This window comes from Geotrypetes seraphini, chromosome 16, assembly GCF_902459505.1.
Source record: "Geotrypetes seraphini chromosome 16, aGeoSer1.1, whole genome shotgun sequence".
NCBI classification, from domain to species: Eukaryota; Metazoa; Chordata; class Amphibia; order Gymnophiona; family Dermophiidae; genus Geotrypetes; species Geotrypetes seraphini.
Window position 1 is genome coordinate 26,278,266 of NC_047099.1, and position 23,075 is coordinate 26,301,340.

The following is a 23,075-nucleotide window of genomic DNA, read 5'->3' on the forward strand; positions in this document are numbered from 1 at the left end:
ATCTTATCGTGCATACCCTGGACTAGTAACGCACATGTGCTGCACTAGTAATGTGGGATCTAGCTAGGTATTCGTGACCTTGGTTAGCTACTGTTGGAAACAGGACACTGGGCTTGATAGACCTTTGGTCTGTCTGTCCCAGTATGGCAATTCTTATGTTCTTATGTGAGCCAAGTATAGGACAATCAAGCCATTGTGACATCACTGATGAGGTTGGCTCTTAGGCATTGGTGGAACGAGGCTTTATGACATCACAATCTCAGCTCTGGAATGTTGCTACTCTTTGGGTTTCTGCCAGGTACTTGGGACCTGGGTTGGCCACTGTTGGAAACGGGATACTGGGCTTGATGGACCTTTGGTCTGTCCCAGTAGGGCAATTCTTATGTTCTTATGTGAGCCAAGAATAGAACAATCAAGCCATTGTGACATCACTGATGAGGTTGGCTCTTAGGCATTGGTGGAATGAGGCATTATGACATCACAATCTCAGCTCTGGAATGTTGCCACTCTTTGGGTTTCTGCCAGGTACTTGTGATCTGGGTTGGCCACTGTTGGAAACGGGATACTGGGCTTGATGGACCTTTGGCCTGTCCCAGTATGACAATTCTTATGTTCTTATATGCTACACTAGTAACATGTAAACATTTTACCAGTAACAAACAAAAAAGGCATCTACTGCACTATTAACATTGTGACGTAGTCCGATGCCCAATTTTGGGCGGGTAGGCACAAGAACCTCGCCCCATGCCCAGCATGCATATGTTATACAGTCTCTTGACCTGCATTTGACAGGAAATTCTGTAACTAGTCGTCTCCACTTATTCGTAGACATTACTTGAGTAAGCGCACTAAGCATTATTCCAGTGCAACAGTTGCGTCATGCTAGACAAGCAGGTTATCTCCCCATGGCCGTAAGCCATCTGCAGAAGGAATCCACTCCGGATTTTTTCTATGTCCCTCCTACATCCCAGGGAACTCTACTGCCACCTGCAGTTTTTCCCTTCTGCATGCGAGCTGGAAGAATTTTTTGGTTCTGCTCTCTCTCTTCATATTTCATTCTGTATTTTTGGGGTGTTTTCAGTGCTTAGAGCTTTCACCTTCAGCTCTGCCTGCTTAGAGTAGAAGCAGACTATGGTCTGCAGCTGAAAGGCCGATTCCTTGTGGTACCTGTTGGCCAGCCTGCACTAGTATTTTTGGAGCTTGAGGCCGTCCCTGCTTTTAATCCTCATCAACCGTTTAGCAGGGGCTTGAGTGCAGGCTGTTAGGCATCCTTAGGAGGCTCAGTGGTGTCTTGCAGAATGCCGGCTGCATTTTCTGCCTACCCCTTCTGTAAGTGTGTCCGTCGGTCCGCGGGGGATGGGGGTACGGGCAGGCACCGTGTCTGACCAGTAGCCCAAAGATCAGTGTCGAAGAGGCATTTCCAGCTTGAGGCAATGATTCTTCTCCTTCCCAGCTACTGTAAAGAGCTGAGGCAAACTGCAGCACATTCCAGCACAGGTCAGTGAGTAAGGCTGTTACAGCCTGTAGTGAATCGGGGAGATCTGAAATACAGGTTTTTCTGAGTTTCTGACTGTTTTCCTGTGTCATCCCCCCACCTGAAAACATCCTAATTTTGCTGTTTTTAATATTTAGTAAGTGTGTTTTATTAGCGTTTGTAGGTGTAAATTTCTTAACGACCGCCATCTTGGATTTTAGCTTCTCTTTTTCTCCCCAAAAGTCCCCTGCACTTCCAAAACTGCAATTTTTGCCTCCAAATTGTTTGGGATGGAGTCTTTGAGCTTTTGTAACCCAAATTCATACCAGGATTGCACAAAATTGGTGCCTCCGGAGAATCCTTGCGCTACGTGGCGTGGAACGGACAGGCGGGAGCGACTAGCTTAGCCTCTCCTTTGCTTAAACAAGTGACCAAAAGGGTGGCTAGCCCACTGGGGCTGCCTTTTCTGTTTTCGGGGCTGGGAAATCCTGGCCATTCCGCACAACAGGGTGCAGACGCCCCACAGCCCAAGAAATGCAAGCTAAAATCATCAAAGGGCAACTCCATTCTCCAAGGTTCAGAGGACTTCTCAGATTTTATGACATTTTTGTTCTCTGTCTGGGGAGTTTTTTCACCATTCTGTCAGGACTATCTGTCTCATTTTCTGTACCATCCCTAATGTACTAGAAGCTCCATGCTGAAAGACTCAGGCTTAATCATAAAATGTTCTCGGTCATGTGGAAATGCTCATTCCGGTGCGAATGAGGAATGTTAGGAAAAGTGGGAAACCTCATTTGCTGACTCTTCATGGTGGAAATATGGCAAAATGTGTATCCCTTGGTGTCAAGTACACAATGGGGGTGCAGATATCCTGATTGATGGGGGAGGGGTTGCAGTGCGGGAGGGGGGAGGAGGTGTTCGTGTGTGGCTAGTTTGGTTGGGGGGGTTCACACTAGAGGTGGCGTGGCGTGTGGATAGCTTGATGAGGGGTTCACAGCGGAGGTGGGGTAACGTGCGGGTATCTTGATGGCGGGTTCACAGCGGAGGTAGGGTGGAGTGTAGATACCTAGATGAAGAGTTCATACTGGGGGTGGGGCAATGTGTGGATGACCTGATCTCTTTTTTTTTTTATATGCCTGTCCTTTTGCTTTGATGTCTTTCAGCTAGCTTCACCGTTTTGGAGATCACATCCGTAGTGGTGAGCTTTATCCTATTGGGCATCACCACGGCCTCTGTCTTCATTTACAGGTAAGATTCACACTCTGGGTCTGGACTTTGTTGTGATTTGCCAGCAGAAGGCCTCTGGACTTTGTTGTGATTTGCCAGCAGAAGGCCTCTGGACTTTGTTGTGATTTGCCAGCAGAAGGCCTCTAGTATGAAAATCTAATTCCACCCCTAACAAACTCCTGATCAATTTCACCAGATTTCAGAAACTACTGAAATGAGCTTCAAGCTTTCCCTGTGACTGAAAAGCAGAATAATAAGAGCCAGCATTCTCTGAGGTCAACAGACTGAAAAGCGTTCCAGTTATCCACAACCCCTCTTGTACGCATTACATGTGTGATTCTGTCCAAAATCGGCTGGTTTTCTTTCTCAGTTATATTCAGTCTCGGCTGCGCCAATTAAGACGCGTTTAATTTTTACTTTTTATTTGTTTCGGCCTTTTTTTGGTTTTCCTTGTGTTTGTCCAGGTATCACATTTTTGATTCACTCTTCTTTGTGCTTTTGATTTTTGTAGATTATTTTTTCCCCTTTTGATTTGTTGGCTCACTTTTAGATCATCATCTTCCATTCGGGGGGGGGGGGGGAGAAATAGGGGGAGGGAGAAATAGGGGGGTGCAGGGGTAGGATGAAATAGGTCATATAAAAATGTATATTGAAGGAATGATAAATTTCATATTTTATTATAATTTCATTCATTACTTCAATACATTGTGAATAGGAGGGGGAAGGGAGGTAGGGGGCAGTAGGGGGGATGATATGGGTCTTATGGAAATATATTTTGGAGGAATGATATATGAAAATATCATAATTGTGAATCTATTTGAAAAGAAATCTATTTGTATTATATTATATTTAATTATTTCCTTCAAATAAAATGTTATGAATTAGATCAGTGTTTTTCAACCTTTTTTACACCTATGGACCGGCAGAAATAAAAGAATTATTCTGTGGATCGGCGGTTGAAGAACACTGGGCTAAGTCGTGGGCCAGACCCCACCCCCATAATTGTATTAATTGCACCTTGCACATCCCTTATCTGGAAGCCTTCCCTCTGACGTTGCAACGTCAGAGAGAAGGCTTCCGGTTCAGGCGCAGGATGCCCATAGGAGCCACTGCCCGTGGCTTTGTGCACTGAATCAGTTAGGAAGAGGGAGCTGCCTCGAAGATAACGCCGCATCGATCGCACCGTGGACCAGCGGTTGAAGAACACTGTTTTGGACCTGATGCACGTGCTGGCCCTGTGGACCGGCAGGAAATTTCTGCGGACCGGCACTGCTCCATGGACCGGTGGTTGAAGAACACTGAATTAGATTATCACATACTATCACACCCAAGTCCCGTTCCTCTTTCACGCACAAAAGTTCTTCACCCCCCCCCCCTAAACTGTAACCATTCCCTCGGGTTTTTGCAGCATTTTTCAAGCTTCGCTAGATCCTTCCTCATGTTTTCCACACCCTGCTGGGGTTTACTTGATAAAGGACAATAACAGCATTTTCAGGCCTACAAATTCTTGATTTATTTCCCGGTGTCCAGCGGAATGCTTCCTAGGCAGCTCTTCCTTATTACTGTCTCCTGATGATATTGACTTCCGCAAATGTTTCGGTCCTCTGGGTCTGAGAACCTTTGAAAAACTTTTTTCCTTTTCACACTTCTTTCCAGCTTTTGGTTCTTTTTTTTTGGATGCAATATTATTTTTCTTCCTTTTTTTGGTTGCAGTATTCTTTTTCTTACCTTAAGTGTTTCTTCAGATTACAGATGTGCCTCGGTCCTCTCCATTGCTTTGAAATTCTGCAGAGCACAGGCCTTGCTGTTGGTTAGAGTCCTTGCCTGCCACATCTTGGCTATAAACCCAACACCGACCCCTTCCTGTCTCGTTGTACACCCTCTGTCGCTTCCAAGTGGACATGTCATCTTAAATGGTGTTATGAGATCATTTCCTGTGTGGTGGTGATGTCATGCAGGCCTTCATAAGCATAAGGGGAATATTTTTAAAACCGATAGGAGGAAATTTTTTTTCACTCAGAGAATGGTTAAGCTCTGGAATGCGTTGCCAGAGGTTGGGGTAAGAGTGGATAGCGTAGCTGGTTTTAAGAAAGGTTTGGACAAGTTCCTGGAGGAAGAATCTGTTATTGAGACAGACATGGGGGAAGCCACTGCTTGCTCTGGATCAGTAGCATGGAATATTGCTACTCCTTGGGTTTTGGCCAGGTACTAGGGACCTGGATTGGCCACTGTGAGAACGGGCTACCGGGCTTGATGACCCAGTAAGGCTATTCTTAGGCTCTTATTGTGCAGACAGCAGTGTTATGAAATGAGCTTTTAAAACGGGGATTAGGGCAGTGTTTTCTCTGTTCCGTAGGAAATTGAAGCTGGAGAAGGAGCTGGCAGCGGAGCTGTGGCGCATCCGGTGGGAAGATATCCAGACGAGTAATTTGGAGAGGACACTGCGCAGTGCAGGGAGCAAACTCACCCTCTCTCTGGTAAGGGAGTATCATTGGTCTGGGCTTCAAATCCCCTCTCACGATTCTAGCTAGGAAAGGGAGTATGAATTTCAGAGGGTAAGGAGCTAAAGTCACCCTTCTGCACCTGACACCAAGTGCTATCTGATAATACCCTAAAAAACACTAGGTACCCAGTTACACTTCATTCCACCTAGGCTAAGGGCAACAAGAGGAATCCATTGTCCAGAGAGAGAGGGAGGGAACCGAGAGAGATTGGAGCCCTCCAGAGAGGTGTTGCTGATGAAAGCAGGTAAGCTCTCAAAAGGTAGTACAGATGTAAAGGCAGTCCAGGCAAAAAAAGGCTTCCCTACAGCTAGCTCATTGGTTAACTCTTATTCCCATATAATAAGTTTGTATGTATATACAGATATGTTACATAACCATCTAAATATACAGACTTATTATATTTCTGTCTATTACATACATATTACATGTCTATTACAGACATATTACATACCTATCTAAATATACAGACTTTTCTCTATGTATAGTTATATATATAGAGAAAAAATGTATTTGTTAGTTCTTCATGTGTTTGGGGACGGTATAAGCAAATGTAGCACAACTTTGCAGGGACCCTCTTCTCTTCTAGGAAATGACCGGCGACTACTTATGGCTGGAAAACCCTCAATCCCCCATTGCAACAACCCATCTATCTGTGACCAGTGAGCCTGCCGCATGTCAATTAAAGAACTAAGGCCGGTACTGGACAGACCAGCATGGTCTGTGTCCCATATATGGTGATTCGGCGTAGGGTGGACTGGGGTGGGCATCAATGGGAACTCCACTAATATGGAACAGGAGGACGTTACTGGCCAGATTTTACGGTAGATGTCCTGCAAACAACGGGATGGTTGGAGAGGCTGGAGTGAGCTTGGACGGCCACTTCAGCATTTGGAACCTAGGACAATACCAGACTTTGCAGTCTACAGCCCAGAAATATCAAAGAAGAGACAAGTTAATCTAATCGTATATTTTTTTTTAATGGGTATAACTCATGGGCAGACTGGATGGACCTAATTTCTCCATAGACAAGGGCGACCCGGTCGACATTGTATATCTGGATTTTCAGAAGGCGCTTGACAAAGTTCTACATGAACGACTACTTGGAAAAATTGCAAGCCATGGAATCGAGGGTGGATTAGAGAAACTGGGCCCTCTTCTCCCTCGAACAGAGGAGATTGAGAGGGGACATGATCGGAACATTCAAGATAATGAAGGGAACAGACTTAGTAGATAAAGACAGGTTGTTCACCCTCTCCAAGGTAGGGAGAATGAGAGGGCACTCTCTAAAATTGAAAGGGGATAGATTCCGTACGAATGTAAGAAAGTTCTTCTTCACCCAGAGAGTGGTGGAAAACTGGAACGCTCTTCCGGAGTCTGTCATAGGGGAAAACACCCTCAAGGGATTCAAGACAAAGTTAGACAAGTTCCTGCTGAACCAGAACGTACTGCTGGGCACTGGTCTGACCCAACAGCGGCAATTCTTATGTTCTTACGTCATTTACTATGTTACCTGGCAGAAACCCAAAGAGTAGCAACATTCCAGAGCTGAGATTGTGATGTCATAATGTCTCATTCCACCAATGCCTAAGAGCCAACCTCAGCAGTGATGTCACAATGCCTCGATTAAACGACAACTTCAGCATTTGGAACCTAGGACAATACCAGGTGGACTTTACAGTCTATGACCCAGAAATATGAAAGAAGAGACAAGTTCATCTAATCATGTATGTTTTTTTTAATGGGTATAACTTATGGGCAGACTGGATGGACCGTTCACTACTATGTTACTGTATTTCAGAATTACTGAGCAGGGCATTATCAGCCAGCACAAAACCTATACCAAGGGGGGTCTCGAGGGAACTCAAAAGCTGATTGGATGCAATATCACATTTCCCTTTTCAACCCTGAGTACCTCCACTGGTTAGACAGGATTAGGACAGAGAAAGCCGGTGGCAGCTGCTGGCAATGGCATGAGAGAGCACGCAGCGTCTTGAGGGTTAACGAGGTTCTCTGAATCTGATCTGCCCTAGGACTGGCACTGCTTCCATATTTCCCAGCAGCAGCCCTGCTAGTCTTCCTCCTTCCTTCTATCTTTTCCCATTTGCAGTTCTGCTTCCGGAAACAGGAAACAGACGGATGGACGTGGCAGGAAGCGCTGAACCATTATCGCTGGCCAGCACTACTCCACTGCTGCTTTCAATGCACTGGTCCAGACCTGGTTTTTGGTTTTTTTTTATAAACTCCCATCCCAGTGCATTGAGCAGGGCAGCAGGGTTCAGGAGCGTTGAAGCAGCCTTGTGCTCACACTTCGTTATCTGTCTTAATGAGTGCAGGGAAGGGTGGGGTTCTGGTCTCGGAGGCAGCTGAAGCACTTGAGCTGTGTGGCAGCAGGTTGCAGAGACTCTCTGCTATCTCTCCCCCGAAACCTTCATGAACATTCAGTGACAGTAGGATGAAATATTAACCAGTGGTTCCCAACTCTGTCCTGGAGGACCCCCAGCCAGTCAGGTTTTCAGGATAGCCCTAATGCTAATGAATATGAATAGGGCAGATTTGCATGCCTGTTGCCTCCATTATATGCAAATCTCTCTCATGCATATTCATTAAGGCTATCCAGAAAACCCGACTGGCTGGTGGTCCTCCAGGACAGGGTTTGGAACCACTGCTCTAAACCAAATTGGAGAAAATTGGGTTTTTTTTTTTAAATTCAACACATAATTAAGTTCAGACATTTCTTGCTAGAACATGTTATCTGGGTTCAAATAAGGTTTGGACAAGTTCCTGGAGGAAAAGTCCATAATCTGCAGTGTTGTTTAAATACTAGGTCAAAGTACTTAAGTAAAAGTATAATGAAAAACAAATTAAAAATGTACTCGAGTAAAGGAATAATTGCCTAAAATAATACTTTTTTAAGTAAAAAGTAAAACTACCCCAACTTTCATGTCTGTTTATCAAGAATTGCCACCAGCTTCAGCTTCATCTCCGCTTTCAAGTGACCCAACTCATCTAACCAGTTCAAACACACTCCACGGTTCATATCCAGTGGTTCCCAAACCCTGTCCTGGGGGGACCCCCAGCCAGTCGGGTTTTCAAGATATCCCTAATGAATATGCATGAGAGAGATTTGCATACCTGTCACTTCCATTATATGCAAATCTCTCTCATGCATATTCATTAGGGATATCTTGAAAACCCGACTGGCTGGGGGGGTCCCCCAGGACAGGGTTTGGGAACCACTGATATAGGCTATATTCACTGAACAGCAACATTTAAGATGAAATGATCCACTGTTTACATTACAGTGATACCTTGGTTTACGAGCCTAATTCGTTACCATACCTTAAGAAGGATATGGCGAGAGAGTTCAGAGGAGAGCGACACGACTGATTAAGGGATGGAAAGCCTTTCATACGCTGAGAGATTGGAGAAACTGGGTCTCTTTTCCCTGGAGAAGAGAAGACTTAGAGGGGATATGATAGAGACTTACAAGATCATGAAGGGCATAGAGAGAGTAGAGAGGGACAGATTCTTCAAACTTTCGAAAAATAAGAGAACAAGAGGGCATTCGGAAAAGTTGAAAGGGGACAGATTCAAAACGAATGCTAGGAAGTTCTTCTTTACCCAACGTGTGATGGACACCTGGAATGCGCTTCCAAAGGACGTTATAGGGCAGCGTACGGTACTGGGGTTCAAGAAAGGATTGGACAATTTCCTGCTGGAAAAGGGGATAGAGGGGTATAGATAGAGGATTACTGCACAGGTCCTGGACCTGGTGGGCCGCCGCGTGAGCGGACTGCTGGGCGCGATGGACCTCGGGTCTGACCCAGCAGAGGCATTTCTTATGTTCTTATGTTCCAGAAGCGTGCTCATAATCGAAAGCACTCGTATAGCAAAGCAGATTTCCCCATAGGGAATAAAGGAAACTAAGACGGTTCGTTCCACAACTGTGGTGGACCAGGGGTGGGTACCTGCCTGGACGATGCCTGGGTGCCACAGCCCCTTCAGCAGGGCGACTTCCTTCAGGTGGCCAGGCGCTGGCAACTCATACAGCTGCCCTCCCGCTTCAGCAGCTCCTGATTGGTGAGGCCCGACTTTAGTGCAGGAAGAGGCGGTCGGAGCATACCGCGAGTGATTTCCTTCACTCGCCGGCGCTCCAGCTGTTCTCTCCTGCCTCTCCGGCTGCCCTCTCCTGTCTCCCCCCCCGCTGAAAATCGTATTCGCGGTTTTTCAAGATTCGCCGGGAGTTCCTGGAACAGAATCCCTGCGAATATTGGGGGAGTAATATTCAAATATAGGGGGGGTCTCATCCTATATTCGGGTCATCACCCAGTGACCACCCAACACCCTCCTGGACTTGCTGCAGGCCTGCTGTTAGGCCAGGACAGGAGGGATCCCTCCCGTCACCTGTCCCGGCCGATACTAACAATTTTTTTACCCCCCCCCTCCCTGCGTACTTTTTCCCGGTGGTCCATATAAGCACATAAGCATTGCCTCTGCTGAGTCAGACCATAGGTCCATCACGCCCAGCAGTCCGCTCCCGCGGTGGCCCCCCAGGTCAATGACCTGTAGTGATCTATTACTCTACTACTCTATTACTTTACAGCCTTCTGTACTGTATAGTAACCCTCTAATTGTCCATCGTGCCCAGCAGTCCGCTTACGCGGCGGCTCTTGGTCAAAGACCAGAGCACCATTTGAGTCTAGCCTTACTCACATATAATAATAATAATAATAATAATAATTTTATTCTTATATACCGCCATACCGAAAAAGTTGTAGGCGGTTCACAACAAGGTGAGCTAATACATGGGATACAGATAAAATACAAATTAGAATAATGGACTTAAAAACAGATAAAGACAGAAAGCATTTACAAATATAATGCAGAAAATACCGGCATGGCAGGGAAAGAAGTAATACATAGAACAGATAAAATGCATCAAGTTGAATATAAGGAACTTGATTGAAAAAATGAAGCAGAATGCATTAAGATACCAGCCTATCAAAAAGTTGAGTCTTCAACAATTTTCTAAAATAAAGATAGGAAGAGACCTGTAACATCATTTTTCCAAGCCATACATTAAATTTAGCGGCTTGAAATGAGAGGGTTCTCTCAAGGAACTTCTTATAATGACAGGATTTTATGGAGGGATATGAAAACAAGTGCACTCTACGTGTGGTCTTTTTGGCGTGACTCAAAGAAAAATGAGACACAAGATAACCTGGTAACAAACCCGAAACGGATTCATAACAAATACAAGAAAATTTGAACAGAATTCTCTACTCTATCGGCAACCAATGGAGTTTCAAATAAAGAGTGATATGCTCCCATTTTTTTTTTTTTAAACCCATATGTTCTGTTCCAATAGGAACTTATCCAACCTTGTCTTGAATCCCTGAAGGGTGCTTTCCCCTATAACAGCCTCCGGAAGAGCATTCCAGATTTCTACCACTCTCTGGGTGAAGAAGAACTTCCTTACGTTTGTACCGAATCTATCCCCTTTTAACTTTAGAGAGTGCCCTCTCGTTCTCTCTACCTTGGAGAGGTTGAACAACCTGGCTTTATCTACTTTGTCTTGAATCCCTGAAGGGTGTTTTCCCCTATAACAGCCTCCGGAAGAGCGTTCCAGATTTCTACCACTCTCTGGGTGAAGAAGAACTTCCTTACGTTTGTACGGAATCTTTTCCCTTCTAACTTTAGCGAGTGCCCTCTTGTTCTCTTCACCTCGGAGAAGGTGAACAATCTCTCTTTCCCTACTAAGTCAATTCCCTTCAATATCTTGAATATTTCGATCATGTCCCCTCTCAGTCTCCTCTTTTCAAGGGAGAAGAGGAAACACGTAGGGGGTAAGACAAAAGGAAGGCTATAGAAGAGCAGAAAGAAGAGAGAATGGAGTAATAATTAAAATGAAAATGAGATAAGAAAAATAAAGAAAAAAAGGAACACGGCTTTTATCTATGGTAAAGATCAAGATTTGAAGGTGACATCCTAACTCGGGGCGCTAACAGTCAAAAGCATTTTAACTTGCTCTTAAATCTGTCCAGAACATGCTCTTCCCGTAAGTGAATGGGGACGGAATTCCACGTTTGCGGTGCCATGACAGAGAAAATGTATTGTCGTCGTGTGTTAATCATTTTAAGGGAGGGGACTGTTGGTAAATGTTGGCCTGCGCTGGTTAAAAAGCCCTGAACCCCTGACCTGAGTTTTGGTCATTTGAGTTCTATTAATCTGGATTAGGACAACTGTAAGAATCTGAGGTTTCAGTAAGAATTTCCCAGCTTCATATTACTTAGGGGAGCTTTGGGGAGGGGGGGGGGGCATTATACATGTGTTATAAAAGGTGTTCTGATGCTGGGTTGATATGGCAGGCATAGATTTACTATTTCTACATGTTTATAAACCAAGGCCCAAAAATCTCAGTTTATATTCGAGTATATGCTGTATGCAGTTTTTTAAAAACGACTTAGACCAGCATTTAAAAGAAGACAGCTGATTGTGGGTTTTAAGAACTTGCCTGAAGCTCTCCGAGTCGGGCTCTTTCCCTGGGGAATGGACTGAGCAGCCCTGAAAGTGTAGTTACTTACCTGTAACGTAGGTTCTCCGTGGACAGCAGGATAGTCAGCCACACAACCCACCCGCCTCCCCATACGGCCGACCCGGCCACAGCTAGGAACATCCTGGGGATTAGGGGGAAGCAGGGGGAAATGGGTAGGGCTCGGGCATGCCCAGTGGGGCCCGGGCACTGCACGTGCTCAGAGAAAAAAAAAAAAAAAACCTCTCTGAGCTATTGGAGAGCTTATCCGCAAATTGGGAGCTGTTGGGACAACACCCATATGTGGCTGACTCATCCTGCTTGTCCTAGGAGAATCCAGAATTACATTTTCTTCTATCTTCCTTCCACCTAGAGAGGTTCCAACTACGGATCCCTCCTGACTGCGGACGGCCACTTCCAAATGTACGCCAAAACAGCGTATTACAAGGTGGGTGATGAAATTGGGGGGGGGGAGGGAGAGAGAGGGCAAGGAGGTGAACAGAGCTGTCGGGACAACCCAGAGAGAAGATTTCTGAGATGTCATTCTTAAATGTGGCACAAAGTTTGGAAATACTTAGCCAACTCGTCTTGTGAGTTTTTCTATGTCTTCAGAATACAGATGACAAGTTTCAAATTGGATTTTATTTTTTATACTGCTCTCCAGAGAAACAATCAAGGTGGTTTACATTAAAAATAATAGAAATGAGCAGAAAAGCCAGAGAGGAAGAGAGGAAGAAGCGTGTGGGAGTGTGCGGTACAGTGGTTAGAGCTACAGCCTCGGCACCCTGAGGTTGTGGGTTCGAATCCCGCACTGCTCCTTGTGATCCTGAGCAAGTCACTTAATCCCCCCTATTGCCCCAGGTACATTAGATAGAGTGGGAGCCTGCCAGGACAGTTAGGGAAAAATGCTTGAGTCCCTGAATACATTCATATAAACCATTCTGAGTTCCTCTGGGAAAACAGTACAGTATAGAAAATTAAATACAGTGACACGTTTCAGCCTCTGATAACCACAGCTGGTGTTTTGACATCATAATGCCTCATTCCACCAATGCCTAAGAGCCAACTTCGGCAGTGATGTTACAATGGCTTCATTGACCTGTACTTGGCTCAATTCTGCTACATTTTGATTTCTAGAGTGGTGCAGTGGTTAAAGCTACAGCCTCAGCACCCTGAGGTTGTAGGCTCAAATCCCGCACTGCACCTTGTGACCCTGGGCAAGTCACTTAATCCCCACTGCCCCAGGTACATTAGATAGAGTGGGAGCCCGCCGGGATAGTTAGGGAATAATGCTTGAGCACCGGAATAATTTGTAATCCACATAGAATTGTAGGATTCACGGAATATAAATTATTAAAAAAGTGCAACTAGAGCAGTGATCTCAAACTCAAACCCTTTGTAGGGCCACATTTTGGATTTGTAGGTACTTGGAGGGCCTCAGAAAAAATAGTTAATGTCTTAATTAAAAAATGACAATTTTGCATGAGGTAAAACTCTTTATAAATCTTTCCTTTTGACTAAGTCTTAATAATAATAATAATTTATAGCTAAAGAGACATATGATCAAGAAACTGTTTTATTTTACTTTTTTGATTATGATAAACATACTGAGGGCCTCAAAATAGTACCTGGCGGGCCGCATGTGGCCCCCGGGCCACTGGTTTGAGACCACTGGGCTAGAGGAATGCTCCGTTATACTGGCAAGCCCACCACATCACCACTGCACCCCAATGCCTGCCACACTGAGCAGGGCCTTACTATGTTTGAAAAGTCTTGTGGAAAAGATAGGTCTTAAGTGATATTTTAAATGGTTGATGTGACGATGTCAAATGTAGGTAGGATGGAAGGGAGTTCTACAGCATAGGGCTAGAAGCCCAAGAATGGACTGGTTGGCGGGGCCCACAAGGATGGCCAGTCCAAAGGATGACTGGAGGTGTGGCCTGGTGGTTAGAGCAGCTGCCTCCGCACCCTGAGGTTGTGCGTTCAATTCCCACCACAGCTCCTTGTGACTCTGGGCAAGGCACTCGACACTTCCTTGCCCAGGTACGAAATAAGTGCCTAAAATACTGTATGTAAACCGCTTTGACTGTAACCACACAGAAAAAGCAAAAATAAAGTCCTAGCCCCTTTACCGAGATGTCAGATTTTTATCAACCCTGTTTGGAGCCCGATGTCGTTGTCCTTTGCATCATCAGTGACCACTGAGCTCCCCCTCTCTTAATGTTTATTCTCACAGGGAAATCTTGTCGCTGTAAAACACATCAACCAGAAGAGAGTGGAACTAACTCGGAAAGTCTTGTTTGAGCTGAAGCACGTAAGTACCTCTCTTCCTGGGCCTCTTCGCCACTGATTTCTCCTGCAGGCAAGTCCATTATTCCAGTGGGAGATGTGAGCCACAACCCCGTGTGGGATGCTGAGAGGGGGCTCCTTTCTCCTGCCTCCAGGAGTTGCGAAAGACCCTCATGTCCATGTTTGGTTTGGTTCTGAGGGTCTTGGTGCACATTTCTGGGATTACCATATTTGTGAAGACAACAAAAAAGAGGGCACGTGACACCGTCCTGCCCCTCCACCTTTTCCCCATTTCCTTAGTCCCCCCTTCCCATCCTCTGTATCTTTTTAGCCCTCATTTCATCACCCTTTCAGTCCCAGCTCCATCACTATCTCTCCCTCCTTCCCTTTTCCTCCAAGGTGATTCTTTTGTCCCTGTCCTCCTATTCCACCCCATTCAGCTTTTCTTCCTTCTTTACCGTTTCTCCTGAATCCCCAATCCAGGACCAATATCTCTCTTTTCTCTCGCCTGCTCCTCCCTATGAGACTGCAACTCTCCCCCTCCCTCCCCCCCCGATCCTCTGTTTTTCTCAATCTCCTTTCCATCCTAACATCTGCCTCTCTCTCCCTCTATTCCCCAAAAGCTCCCCCATGGTAGTATCTCTCTCTATTCCCTCGGCCATGGGTGCTTCTCTCTCTCCCTCCTTTCAGCCAATCCCCCATCCCTTGCGGGTGATTCTCTCTCTGTGTCTCTCTCTTTCTTCAACCCTCCCTCCCTCCTGTGGGTGCTTCTTTTTTTCTGTTTCTCTCTCCTTCCACCCCCACACACCCAGCTGCTTCTTTTTTTTCTCTCTCTCTCCATCCTTCCAACACCCCCCCCATGGATGCTTTCTGTCTTGGCCCCCTCCCGCTCCGGAGTCAGGTATGGCTCTCCCCCACTTACTTCCATGCTGCAGTTCAATCTTCTTTGGGCCACCAGCAGCTCAGCAAGGTGAGCCTGCTACCTTCGGCCTGTCCCAGAAACCTTCTCTTTGCTACAACTTTTTGTTCCTGTGCAGGCGGGACGCTGCAGAGAGAAGGCTTCCGGGACAAGGCCGAAGGCAGCAAGCTCATCTCACTGAACCTGCCGGTGGCCCAAAGAAGATTGAATTGCACTGCTAAGGAGGTAAGTGGGGGAGAGTTGCTAGACTCCAGAGTGTAAGCTGGCCCTGTCAAACTGGGTGGGCTTGCGGGCCAGCTAAAATGGGACATACTCCCCTACTTTAAAAAACCCATCTGGACACAAGGTCAGTCCTATAAAAAGAGGATAGATAGGTCTAGGTTTTCTCAGATGAATGGTAACTCTACATATTTCAAACCCCAGAAGAGAAGAGCCAGTGAGTGTATGATTTCTTGCTTCCTGCTGGCAGCTCTTTCTCCACTTGACCCCTGCAGAGTGCTAACTGTTGGTGTGGCTTCTGCTGGCTGTGCTTCTTCCCCAAACCCCCTGGGATAAGCAGCAGGGGAGGGGGGGGGAGCAGATTACTCTGAATGTCAGTAGTAATAAACTCTGAAACTTCCTGGGGTGAAAGAAACTCCAGGGAAGAGTTTAGGCGAGCCCTGTGTGGGCCAGGAGTTAGTTTGAGAATATTTCTGGGCTGGGGTAGGAGCAGGAAAAACTGATCATAGTGTTATTGAGGAACAGAGAGCTATAAACCAATAAATCTTCCAACCATGAGACGAGGGGAACGGCACGGTCACTGTCCTCACTTTGGGGGAAGAGTGTTTACAAGCCCCAGCCAAAAGGGGAGGGGGGAGGTATTCGCTTTTCTGTTGGAATACAGAGGCCACGGTGAAAGGTTATATCCAGTGCTTTGTGAGGGAAATTGGGACGGGGAGGAACCGCGGCACATTAATTGTGATGGTGTCTGAGATTTTGACATTTGGCTGTCATGGAAATGACAACGGAGACGGAGAAGGGACCGAGGCAGAGCGACAGAAGGTGGGAGAATAAATCTCCAGCAGTTCAAATGTTAATTGAAAAGAAGAGATAAGAAATTGGTTTTGCGAAAAGCCTTCAACAATAATTAGTTGTGCAGGTTTCTTTTAGAAGGGATCTCAGCAGGAGGGGGAGTAAGCGCTTCTGAAGACGCTCCTTCTTGAGAAAGCATTTTCTGTTCAGTCAGATGGCTCTGGAGTCCTGACCAGTAACTTAGTAAGGGGGTGTGGGGGTCCGCCCCGGGCATGGTCTTCCTAAGGGTGTGGCCCCCTCCCCCTGATCTCCTTGCCTAACGCGACCATTTATTTTTTTTCAAAAGATAAAAAGAATGGAATTGTCCAAAAGAGATTGATGCGCCACTAAAATAGTGACCACAAGCTCATCTGTTGGTGTGTAAAGCCTTTATTCTTCCAATATCATCACGGTACAATCAATGATTCAATGACTCGACACAAGTCCAAATCGAATCGTGGCGTCTCGCGTAACTTAATTTAAGCGAGACGCCACGATTCAATTTGGACTTGTGATGTTTCTACATGATTTTTTTTTAGGTTTTATTTGAACGTTGGTAGCGTCTATTTTTTTATGCAGCAATCCATTCATTCCATCATTCTTAAGACTCCTGAGGCAGGCCTGTTGGCCGAAACATGTACATGTCGAGTCATTGAATCATTGATTGTACCATGATGATATTGGAAGAATAAAGGATTTACACACCAACAGATGAGCTTGTGGACACTATTTTAGTGCTCATCAATCTCTTTTGGACAATTCCATTCTTTTTATCTTTTGACATTTTTTTTGTGGTTTTGTTGTTCCCCTGTTTTTGTGCCATTTATTTTTTTCCCCAGAACGGGACAGGACCCGCCCCAGAGCCCCCCCTCCCCAGGTACCTCAGACCCTGGACACCCCCCCCCCCCTGATACCTCTTTTTAATCCCGGCGGCTGTCTCCAGATGTCTTCCGGCAGCGGCACGCCTGCCTGGTCCCGGGCTGCTCACTGAATGGCTGCCGTCCGTTCTCGCAGGGACTCATGAGAACGGACGGCAGCCATTCAGTGAGTGGCAGGTAGGTGTGCTGCCGCCGGAAGACATCAGGAGGCAGCCTTTGGGATTTAAAAAAAAAAAAAAAAGATACCGGGGTGGGCGGGCCCCTGAAAATGGGACATTTCGGCGTCCCAAAGTTGTGCTACGGGGACAACGGGACAGGCTCCTGAGAAACGGGACGTATGGTCACATTATCCTTGCCTTTCCCTACCCTTTTTACTTTCCCGGCACAAGGTTGCTACCTGCGTCGGGGTCGGCACACTCTCCTGTTGGGAGAGCATATGCTCGTCGTACCTTTGTCTTTAAAGTGACCGCCCCAATGACCTGGAACTCCCTTCCTCTATATTTAAGATCTGAACAAAATCTGCAAAAGTTCAAAAGCAGTTTAAAGTGTTTTCTTTTTAAAGATGCCTTTAACTGACAATATGATATATATTTACCTTAACAGTGTCTAAAATTTCTCTCTTTTTCAGTTTCCTAGCAATTCTTCGGCTTCCCTACTCCCTCTTGTATTTCCCTTCTGTGTTCCTTTTCTTTAAATATTGTAGTTCTCCCCCCTTTCCTATTGTTAGTCAGCCCAAGAATTATTATTAGTCATGTATGTCTAATTGGTCTCCAGTTTGTCTCCTTGTTATTTTTACATTTTTTATGTACAACGCTTTGTACCTTCGAATAAGCGTTTTATCAAAAACTTGAATAAACTTGAAACTTGATTGCATCCGCACATTCGCAGATGCCCTCCTGACGCGGCCCCCGAGCTGGAAGCTTTTACATTGCATTACATTACATTGATGTCTTCTATCCCGCCAATGCCTTTCAGTTCTAGGCGGCTTACAACAAGAAATTAGCCTGGGCATTCCCAGGGAGGTTATAAGGTTGATAGCTATACACTTCCCCCTCCCCATTCGCGGTTTCTGCACTCGCGATTTCACATAATCGCGATTTTTTTCTGGGGAGGGGAAAATAAAAAAAACAACCATATTTTTTACCTCCCTGCCGCCTTCCCGGCCTTATCTGGTGGTCTAGCGGGCTTTCGGGGCAGGAGCGATCTTCCTACGCTCCTGCCCCGTGCAGATTGCCATGAGGAAATGGCTGTAGGGAGTTCCCGTCGTAGTCTCGAGAGACTACGGGAACTCACAGCAGCCATGTCTTCATGGCGATCTGCACGGGGCAGGAGCGTAGGAAGATGAGCTTCAATGTAGGGAAATGCAAGGTCATGCATATAGGGAGAAGGAACCCGATGTTCACTTACAAAATGGGGGGATCAATGCTAGGGGTCAGTAAGCTGGAAAGAGACCTGGGAGTGATGGTAGACACGACATTGAAGGCGTCGGCACAGTGCGCCACAGCCTCGAGGAAAGCAAACCAAATGTTAGGTATCATTAAGAAGGGTATCTCGACCAGAACGAAGGAAGTCATCCTGCCACTGTACCGGGCTATGGTGCGCCCGCATCTGGAATACTGTGTACAGTACTGGTCACCGTACCTCAAAAAGGACATGGCAATGCTTGAGGGAGTCCAGAGAAGAGCAACTAAACTGATTAAGGGTATGGAAAACCTTACATACACTGACAGACTGAAGAAGCTGGGGCTGTTCTCCCTGGAAAAGCGGAGACTCAGAGGAGATATGATAGAGACCTTCAAGATCCTGAGGGGCATCGAAAAGGTTGACAAGGACAGATTTTTCAATTTGAAAGAAACCACAAGAACAAGGGGTCACTCGATGAAATTGAAGAGGGACAGGTTTAAAACAAACGCAAGGAAATTCTTTTTCACACAGAGGGTGGTGGACACATGGAACACCCTTCCGGAAGCCGTGATAAGAAATAGCACAGTACAGGGTTTCAAGGAAGACCTGGATAGGTTCCTGGAGGACAAAGGGATTGAGGGGTACAGATAAGAGCAGTGGAAGGTTTAGAGATAAGTGTAGAGGTAGGTATAAAATTAGTCAGGGACCGCTGCTCAGGCAATATGCCTGATGGGCCGCCACGTGAGCGGACCGTTGGGCTGGATGGACCTCTGGTCTGCCCCGGCGGAGGCGACTACTTATGTACTTATGAATAACGAGGGAGAAGTGTAGTCTGCGTCGGGATCTGAGAAGGCTCGATACGGTTTGGTTAGATCATTGGGCAAATTTCTTGAATAGTGTGGTTTTCAGTACTTTCCTGAACGCTTTGTAGTTGGGCGTCGTGGTCAGCCGATTTGAGAGGTGGTGGTCTATTTTTGCTGCTCTGGTGGCTAATAGACCGCCATATATTTTTTTGCTTTGCATACCTCTGACTGGGGGGGGGGGGGTAAAGTGTGCTTGAGTTCTCCTTGTTCTGGATGTGTTTTTCCTGATTCGGCGGTAGCTCAAATAGCTTGGTCCATTTCCATGTAGGGCTTTGAATAGGGTGCAGTAGAATTTGTGTTGTACGCTTGCTTGTATTGGGAGTCTTGGAAAGCTGAGGTCATGTGGTCGTATTTTTTTTTCAGCGAGTATATTAGTCTTAGGGCTGTATTTTGGACTGTTTGTAATTGTTTTAGCATGTTGGCGGGGCATGGACAAAGTGCCGGGTTTTCGAAAGCAGTCCAGGTAAATCCGGACTTCTGGTAACCCTACCGCAGGTGCTGTCTTACGATGTGGATGCTCTGTATGTGACTGTATAACATGTTTTACGCGTGGAAAATTATATCCAATGAGGCTGATTCCAAAGGCCATTCACCTGTAACTGATTATTTCTTTGGTAAATGGCTATTTGTTTTTTGTTTTTTTTAAAATAATTTTTATTCATTTTCAAATTTTACATGAAGTGTACAAAATATTGAAATACAATTAATGAATACACAATAACACTTTTATATCTAATACATAATATTCTGAACATATTTTTATCCCCTCTCCCTCCCCCACCCTTCTAGTACTTTTTAATCATTCATTACATATTGTATATCATATTATAGCATATGATGTAAAAATTATTTTCACTACCCACTCCTCCATGTGTGTCACAAAGAAGATATTGAAAAGAAGAAGAGAAATCCTACTATTTATTCATTATAATATTTTGTCAATGGCCCCCATATTTTTATAAATTTAATATATGTCCCTCTTTGTATTGCTATTGCTCTTTCCATTTTGAATATATGACATATTGTATTCCACCAAAATGTATAATTTAGGTTACTATAATTCTTCCAATTATTGGTTATATGCTGAATGGCAACCCCTGTCATGACTAATAAAAGTTTGTTATTTTCTGGTGAAATTTGACTTTTTTTTCTCATCATCATTCCAAATAACACTGTATCATATGATATTGCTACATGATTTTCCATCAATTTATTAATTTGTTGCCAAAGTGCCCTCTCTCCCTGCTGGAAATGTAGGTTTCTGTTGACTGTAGCTGCTCTTTGCCCCCTCCCAGACACGACTCTTTCTATCTAATGGTTAACTGTAGGGGGGGGGGGGTTGAAGAAAGGACTTGTGCGTTTCCTTTGTACCTGCTGAAGGATAAAAGACAACAGGTTAGAATTCAGGAGTAGGGAACTCCGGTCCGCGAGAGCCGTATTCCAGTCGGGTTTTCAGGATTTCTCCAATGAATATGCATTGAAAGCAGTGCATGCAGATAGATCTCATGCATATTCATTGGGGAAATCCTGAAAACCCGACTGGAATACGGCTCTCGAGGTCCGGAGTTCCCTACCCCTGGGTTAGATCAAAAAAGGAATTTCATTGCCTTGTGTTCGTTCTCCTGCAGGCCAGAGATGTGCAGAACGAGCACCTGACCCGCTTCGTCGGAATGTGCATCGACCCCCCCAATATCTGCGTCTTGACAGAGTACTGCCCACGAGGAAGCCTGCAGGTATGTCGGGGCCAGTGTTAGAGCGAGTGTGCAGAGGGGGGAGCATGTTTCATATCAAGTGACCCATCCCTTCTGCATTGGGGATGCTCCAGCACACATGTCCCTCACAGAGCTGGCACTTAGAAATAACCACGCTGATGCCTCTGACATTCTTTCTCCCTCCTCATCCCCATTAACATCAGTTTATCCCTGGTCATGTGTCTGGTGCTGCTTTCTGCAGGACATTCTGGAAAATGACAGCATCACGTTGGACTGGATGTTCCGATATTCGCTCATCAATGACATTGTGAAGGTAACCCAGTGCCAGAAATTCTTCCTCCTCATCACCCTCCCTTCCTTACCCCTCCGAATTCTCTAGCCTCTTTTTGTCTTTGATGCACTCCTTCCATGGGTCATGTAATGCTTCTCTCTTTGTTTCCCTCCCTCTCCCCCCCCACCAGCTTTCATGACCTCTTTTTCTCTTCCCCCACCCCCAGCTTTCCTCACTTCTCTCTCCACCCCCTCTCTCTTTCTCCGTCCCTTTCTCTCTCTCCACCCCCTCTCTCTTTCTCCGTCCCTTTCTCTCTCCCTCTCTCTCTCCATCCCTCTCTCTCTCAGTCCCTTTCTTCTCTCTCTCTCTCCGTCCCTCTCTCTCTCTCTCTGTCCCTCTCTTTTCTCTCTCTCTCTCTCTCTCTCTCTGTCTCTCTCTCTCTCTCTGTCCCTCTCTCCATCCCTCTCTCTCTCCGTCCCTCTCTTCTCTCTCTCTCTTTCTCCGTCCCTCTCTCTCTCTCTGTCCCTCTCTCTCTCTCTGTCCCTCTCTTTTCTCTCTCTCTCTTTCTCCGTCCCTCTCTCTCTCCATCCCTCTCTTTTCTCTCTCTCTCTCTCCGTCCCTCTCTCTCTCTCTCCATCCCTCTCTTCTCTCTCTCTTTCTTTCTCCGTCCCTCTCTCTCTCCATCCCTCTCTTTTCTCTCTCTCTCTCTCTCCGTCCCTCTCTCTCTCTCCGTCCCTCTCTCTCTCTCCATCCCTCTCTTTTCTCTCTCTCTCTCTCCGTCCCTCTCTCTCTCTCCGTCCCTCTCTTCATCCCTCTCTTCTCTCTCTCTCTCTCTCTCCATCCCTCTCTCTCTCTCCGTCCCTCTCTCTCTCTCTCTGTCCCTCTTGCTCTCCGTTTCCTGAACCTTTCTCCCCCACCCTTGCCTTCTTCAGGTCCTCTGACCTCTGTCGTTCCTCTGTCACAGGGCATGGCGTTCCTGCACAACAGTGTAATTATTTCCCATGGAAATCTCAAGTCTTCCAACTGTGTGGTGGACGGTCGATTTGTGCTGAAGATTACCGACTATGGACTGGCGAGCATCAGGAGTGCCGAGGAGCTGGACGACACGCACGCCTTCTACGCTAGTAAGGAGAACTTTCATGTTTACTGAGTTGATGTGCCAGAGCTGTGTAACCCCCCTGGGGTCAATTTTCAAAAACAAAAAAACAAACTTCTAGGAAGTTGGATTCGATCAGCTGAATTTAGCTGCCTAGGTGTAGGCTTGCTGTTCATTTTCCTAGATTAAGGCACAGACGTGCCTAACTCTGAAAATCAGTTACTAAGCTCCTGTATCCTAGCTCTTCCTCCAGTTTAATTACTTCCTAAATGTAGGTGCGCTGGGTCTCCTCAAATGGCTCACTTTAGAGCGGCAGTTTAGAAAGACGTCCATCAGGATGTCTGACGTTTTGCTGGTATCTTAGTACAGGATCTACAGACTTAGAACCCAGTCTAAATTACAGAGAGAAAGTGATGCTCGTGTGCCGATGGCATGCATTTATTAAAAGAGAGCTCTGAAAGATCAACAGGCAAGTCGGGAGCATCGGCAACATCTAAACTAAACTAAGCCTTAAGTTTATATACCGCATCATCTCCACGGAGGTGGAGCGCGACACGGTTTACAAAGCTTAAAAATATAGGAAGAGAGAGGAGAAAGATTTACCAGAGCATATGAATAGAAGGGATGTAAACAGGAGAAGAGATGTTATATGTTAAGAGAAAAGCCAGGTTTTCAGTTGTTTTTGGAATAATTGGAGGGAGCCTAGGTTCCGCAGCGGGATAGCGAGATCATTCCAATGACATAACGGCTGGAACGCACGCACGCAGTAATGTCAGTCCTTTTAAGAAACACAAAAGTGTTTTTCCTAAAGCTGTCAAACCGTCCCGTGTCTCCTAAACTAAACTAAAACTTAAGT

General features: G+C 45.9%; 1 protein-coding gene across 1 annotated transcript in view; it reads left to right on the plus strand.

The window, feature by feature from the left end:
* Nucleotides 1-23,075, plus strand: part of NPR1 (natriuretic peptide receptor 1) — a 118,702-nt gene that overhangs the window by 59,125 nt on the left and 36,502 nt on the right. Inside the window, exons 7-13 of the mRNA XM_033924395.1 lie at nt 2,638-2,722; nt 5,058-5,178; nt 12,111-12,185; nt 13,974-14,051; nt 20,769-20,873; nt 21,094-21,165; nt 22,088-22,247. Of these exons, the coding sequence (XP_033780286.1) occupies nt 2,638-2,722; nt 5,058-5,178; nt 12,111-12,185; nt 13,974-14,051; nt 20,769-20,873; nt 21,094-21,165; nt 22,088-22,247 (696 nt within the window). The remainder of the gene's footprint in view (nt 1-2,637; nt 2,723-5,057; nt 5,179-12,110; nt 12,186-13,973; nt 14,052-20,768; nt 20,874-21,093; nt 21,166-22,087; nt 22,248-23,075) is intronic.